General features: G+C 39.5%; 1 protein-coding gene across 1 annotated transcript in view; it reads left to right on the plus strand.

Annotated features, from left to right (window-relative positions):
• The window catches only part of LOC126251695 (membrane-bound alkaline phosphatase-like), a 50,046-nt gene extending 47,242 nt beyond the window's left edge, over positions 1–2,804 (plus strand). Inside the window, 1 exon segment of the mRNA XM_049952283.1 lies at positions 2,769–2,804. Within this exon segment, the coding sequence (XP_049808240.1) occupies positions 2,769–2,784 (16 nt within the window). The 3' untranslated portion in view covers positions 2,785–2,804.
• Positions 2,805–6,000: the final 3,196 nt, after the last annotated feature.

Raw genomic sequence — 6,000 nt, forward strand, 5'->3', positions numbered from 1 at the left:
TCCTCACAGATTTAATTCCACCAGGACCTCGTCTCCTACCTTCCAAACTTCACAGAAGCTCTCCTGCGAACCTTGCAGAACTAGCACTCCTGGAAGAAAGGATATTGCGGAGACATGGCTTAACCACAGACTGGTGGATGTTTCTAGAATGAAATTTTCACTCTACGGCGGAGTGTGCTCTGATACTAAACTTCCTGGCAGATTAAAACTGTGTGACGGACTTAGAATCGAACTCGGGACCTTCGAGTCCCGGTCCGGCACACAGTTTTAATCTGCCAGGAAGTTTCATGGTACTGCCTTTTTGCACAGACAATAGTAAAAGGTGACGTATCTTAGGAAAAATAATCTTTGTACAGCTATAGACTCTCGCTGATGTTGATTCAACAATCCGTTTGGATTTATGTTTTCTGAGGATGGTTTAGAAAGCCGAAAGCCGCTTCACAAAGAATTAAAAAAAATATTATCGTGGAATATGAATACTGTGTATTTTAATTTTTAATATGTCTATGTTTCTCCATGTACCGATGTAATATTACATAAATTTTGACTGAGGTAAACAACGGTTGTGATGGCCTAGATTGTCTTACTACTCTGTTCTTTCTGCTGTAAATAGTTATAAAAATGTTCAAATGCTGAGGTCATCGTCCCCAGACCTACACACTTCTCAAACGAACTTATGCTAAGGACAACACGAGGACCCATGCGCGAGGCAGGACTCGAACCTACGGCGGTTATCACATTTCCTACTTTCCTCGAGTATTGAAATTACTACCTCTCAATTTCATACTTCACTAGTCCACTGTATTTTCAGCGTTCTTTCATAGCACCACGTTCGAAATGCCTCCACTCTGATCTCAGCTGTTTTACCGTAATCCTCACTTCATACCTAAGCTATGACGAGCGTCAGATGTATCCTCTAAAGAATTCTTCCCCTCTTCCGTCTTCTTCATGCCACAATTTTCGCGCTTCAGAGGAGTCTCTTCACCGAATTATGTATTTCAACATTGCTCGATATCATACTTCCTTCTGGTGAACAATGACTTCAAATTGTGTTTACTGACACTTGCGCGCACTGATTTTATATTAACAACGATGTCATATGTCATTTTTTCTAGGTTGCATGCTGTTTTGACCATAGCATAAAAATAAACATACGTACCAGCTAACGGTACTATACCCAGTTTTCCCATCAAAAGAAATGAGAAAAGTCTCACATGCTGTGTAAATGTCTTTTACCCAACATAGCATAAGCACTCACATAGCATCGAGATTATGTCCTGTTTTCAGTATTCAGTGTCACATAAAGTTCCAGGACGAACAACCGTCTTGTGTATCTTGACCTTCAGGGTTGTTGGCATATCGGTGAGTTCCCAGAACTGAGTTGCTTTGGTTCTCTGTTGAAGTTGTCATAGTTTTGTACACGGAACTCCTTCTATTAGGGGAGTCCCAACGTCTCACATTTTATGGCGATCAGTTTCCAAATTGACTAATATAGTCGCATCGTGTCTGAACGTATTGCTGCAGCACTCAAGATATCATAGCCATGCAGAAATGTTCAATCATTTTTTTCCCCTGATGCTGATCTCCTCTGACGTTGTCCATTACCAGCATGAAGAATAAAGATAAATTTATGAGTCCTGATTCTACCCAAGTATGACTGGAATGCTGTTGCGCAATGCACCCAGCTTTTCGTGTTCATGTAGAGAATTGTAATCCATTCGTTGAGGAGGAGTTTAGTGCTTAACTTCGTGGCGACAACGAGGTCATTAGAGGCGAAGCACCAGCTCGTATAAGGGCTCGAGAGAGAAGGAAATCGGCTGTGCCCTTTCAAAGGAACCATCTCGGCATTTAACTTATGCGATTTAGGAAAATCACGAGCAACCTAAATCTCGTTGGCCTGACGCGGGTTTCAACCGTCGTCCTCAGTTTGCTAACCGCTTTGCTACGTTGCTCGGTTCCATTCGTTGAGATCTTCAAGCTAATTTTGGTCACGGAGACGACATCAAGTTAGAGGACGTGGAACACCGTCAAAAGCCTTCGCTGTATTTAGGGAAGTATTGCAGATTGCATCAGGTGTACCATATTCCGTTACAAAACCACACTTCCTGCCAAGAGTCTGAATTTTCATTCGGATACATTCTTCCAGACGTCTTCACTGAATATGGTAAGAGCGAAATTGGACAGTAGCTGGCTCTTTGGCAACTCTTGATCATGGTACTGATTATATTTGTCATCCAGTCAGCTTGCTTAACATTTGTTATGACACTGAACATTCAGCCAGGATACCCATCACTGTTATTTCACCGAAGCTTGTATTTTGAAACTACATACACCTGGATAACATAGTTTCCTTCTTTACATTATAACGTACTGAAATGTTAGTTCATATAAAGAGACATAACATCTTAGTACGCTTTTACTTTTACAGAAATTTTGTACGTTTGTAGATAATCTATCTTCAGGTCATCACATCTTATGAAGCTTACAGTATTATTAGTTTTCTAAATTCCTTTACTTACTTTCAAAATTTTGTATCAGTCTCTCGAGACTTTCAAATGATTTAAAGCGAGATATCAATCAAGAATGATGCAATTTTTTTTTATTTTCGTAGCGAACTGTAATTGTGCTCATAACATAGTTGCCATATTGCATTCTGTTTTGGAGGAAAGATATTTAGGATAATGTAATTTTGTAAATTATTACTTACTATGTCCCAGTATTGTACCGCATGTATATTAATATTCGTATTTACGTCTTTCTTGTTGCAGAAACAACCATGACTAAACGTAATTTCGTCAGCAATGAAGAAACAATGAAAATGTTTTTGTAACGTCAGTAACATTAATAAAGCTAATGAACTATAAGGTGAACGTTTGATTTCGCTTTCATCAGCCTATGTAATATTTCTATCCATGCAATCTAACTATGAACGAGCACGTTATTGTTCCAAAAATGAGTTTCAGGAAGATGGAGGTTGACTATTCGATACTAGCTTTCTCACATGCAAGTCATATTTGGTTTGGACAAAACACACACACAGACAACTAAGAGAGTTTAGTGACAGCACTTTGTTTACGTTATCCTCTTTTGCAATAAATGTATCACGTCGATTAATATCACAGTAATTCGTTTTGTGAGACAGGAAAATTATGGTGTTCAAATTAACCTCGATGATATAGATTTTATGTCAAATACTAACTCCCATGATATTTCGCTGGAGAAGATTCTTTCGAAATTGATGAACTTCTGACCATAATTTATTACAAAACAATTTTAGCCGACCTTATAAGTTTCTTGTAAAACATAATCATACAGTAATAGCAACAGTCGTACATACGGAAGTGTACAGTTGTTTCTCCTCCCAACAAGCTATTGAATAAATACGAAAGAGCCATCGGTGTCTTCTTTTCGGATTAGTGAGCTAATGAGAAAACTCAACACAAAAGGAAGAGTGCAAGAGCACAATTATAACAATAATTAGTGTTATAATTTACCTACAACTGCGTTTTCACATATGACAGGCCGCTTCTTGAGTAAGGTATCTGTTTGTTCTTTATATATTCAGCAGTTTCGATGGAGCTGTTTTAATAACATTACCATAATAATATTACATAACTTGATACAAAAGTAATACATGAGCTTTCATGTTGTGAGGACGGTTATTAACCGAAACCGTTAGTGATAATATAGGGCATATACAGGCTGTTTCCGTAAGACTGTGCAAAACTTTAACAGGACATGGAGTATGCTCCTGTGAACAATTCGAGGTAGGGAATCTTGGGTCGGAAAAGCCAGCCTAAGGAGATAATAGCAGTAAAATCACATTACCATGTACTCTTTTATTTACAGTAGTTACAGTTAACTGCAAACACAATCACTGACTCAATCAACGTACCATTTGTACTGTATCTTAAAAAATGTGCTGAAACTGACTGACATCAACCTCAATGCAACCATGACATCAGCGAATAAGTTGCTGACGCACCCTGGTGTCTTTCGAATCACAGGCCGCTACAATTCTGGCAACTAATTCCACCTCCGTATCCACTGGGGTCTCATACATAAATGATTTTAGATATTCCCATAGAAAATGCTCAAGGGGAGTCAGGTCAGGTGATCTCGTAGGCCATGGAATAGGACCTCCCCTTCCAGTCCAGCGACCATCAAATACAGAACTGAGGTGGTTGCAGACATCCACACAAGAGTGAGGTGGTGCTGTATCCACGTCCTCTTACAAACAGCCAAGGGTACGTTCTCCAACAGCTCAGGAAGAACTCTTTCCGCGAACGTCAAGTACAGCGGGCGAGGTAGAAGATACGGCCCAATGAGATTTTCGTCTATAATGCCGGCGCAGATATTCACAGCAGAACGTACGTGATGGTGTTATTTTACTACAGCGTGAGGGTTTTCCTCACCCCACACATAGCTATTCCTCCTATTGGAAATACCATCACTAACAAATGAGGCCTCGTTAGTAAACAGCACGATTCGGAGGAAATCTGGTCGATAAATCCTCTGTCGGAATAACCACTGACATGTGGTGCTAAGTCAGTCACAAGCATTGCATGGACTCGTTGTGGGTGATATGGCTGTAATTGTTATCCTTGGATTTCTTTCCACACGATAGTATGTGCAGCGTCCATTTCACGTTCAATACTACGAGTACTTGTAGTGGGGTCCTCACCTCTTCTTTGAAATTGGATGCGCGAGTGTTCCTTATGTTGCCAGGTGCCTCGTTTTTTTCCTATAAACCAGTCTCCTGTAATCTTCAGTCGAGATAAATAAACCCTCGTCGTGACGGATGATACCTGTTAGGAAATGGTTCCCTGTACAGCCTTTCAGCAGCGAGAAAATTGCAACGAACTCCCCATACACAAGGTGTATGTCAGTGAGTTCTGCTAAACTCCACCGGTAGTGCTCCATCGTATTGTACTGCACGTCTCTGAATAGCAATGATCAATGAATGGCTCTGTCGTTGATTCGCAGCGCGTTCTGACATGAGACAACGTAAATACTGTACTTTATAACAGAGCCACCTTATGGACAAGTAAAGTAAACAAAACCTTCGTCATAACTTCCTAGCAATCTTCTTGTTTCTTTGCAGGAAATAAAGAATGTACATGTAAATAAACTGCACAGTACGTGTAAACTTGTACGCATGTGAGTTGTAAGTAAACAGGAAAACAGTAATGCTAGACAAAGCGGTAGACAAGGCTACTTCCATATCTCCTTATGCTCGCTTCTCCGATCCCAGGTCCCCTACATCAAATTGTTCAGTCCTGTTACATTTTTGCACTCTCTTATGGAAATATCCTGTATATATCCGCGTGTCGAAGCTGTTGGCAATCGCCTTCAAAAGCGGCCATTGTATTTACCTAATTTAACAATTTTTAAATTTTTTTACTGTGGGGCATTGGAAGAATGTGACGTACATCATTCTAATCATCACCAGAGCAGAGCTAATTTCTCGACCGAACAATTAATTGCACGACATCAAACGGAATGCCAAAAATCCTGACTGTGTTTAATAATCAGTCTTGCAAAGCATTAACTAGATTTACAACACACTGTTTGGACATCAGCTCTAAACTTTTTCGAAAAAGTTTCTATCAAAATAATGTGTTTGTAAGTGTAGTTATTCGTTTTCAAAACCTTGTCTTCCGAATCGACATTTTAGAAAAATATTCTTTTGAGTGACATACATTTCCCTGATATTTATCGCAATTTCTAAACATTCAGTATTTCAGTTATTTCGTCAAACCTAGTGTTTTAATAATATCACTGCGTGTAATTGGTGGTAACGAATGAGTATTGTAAGCCGATGTTACAGGTAGTGAGTGTTAGTTCTTTTGGCTACAGGCAGGGGTATCCAACCAGCGGCCCAAATCAAATATCAATGCTGTTCAAGAACCTGTCACACGATCGAAAAAAAGTATGAAATTCCATCTATATAACGTTATTATAAACTTAATATTTTAAATTTGAAACTCCTGCCGCTCG

Source organism: Schistocerca nitens, chromosome 4 (assembly GCF_023898315.1).
Source record: "Schistocerca nitens isolate TAMUIC-IGC-003100 chromosome 4, iqSchNite1.1, whole genome shotgun sequence".
NCBI classification, from domain to species: domain Eukaryota; kingdom Metazoa; phylum Arthropoda; class Insecta; order Orthoptera; family Acrididae; genus Schistocerca; species Schistocerca nitens.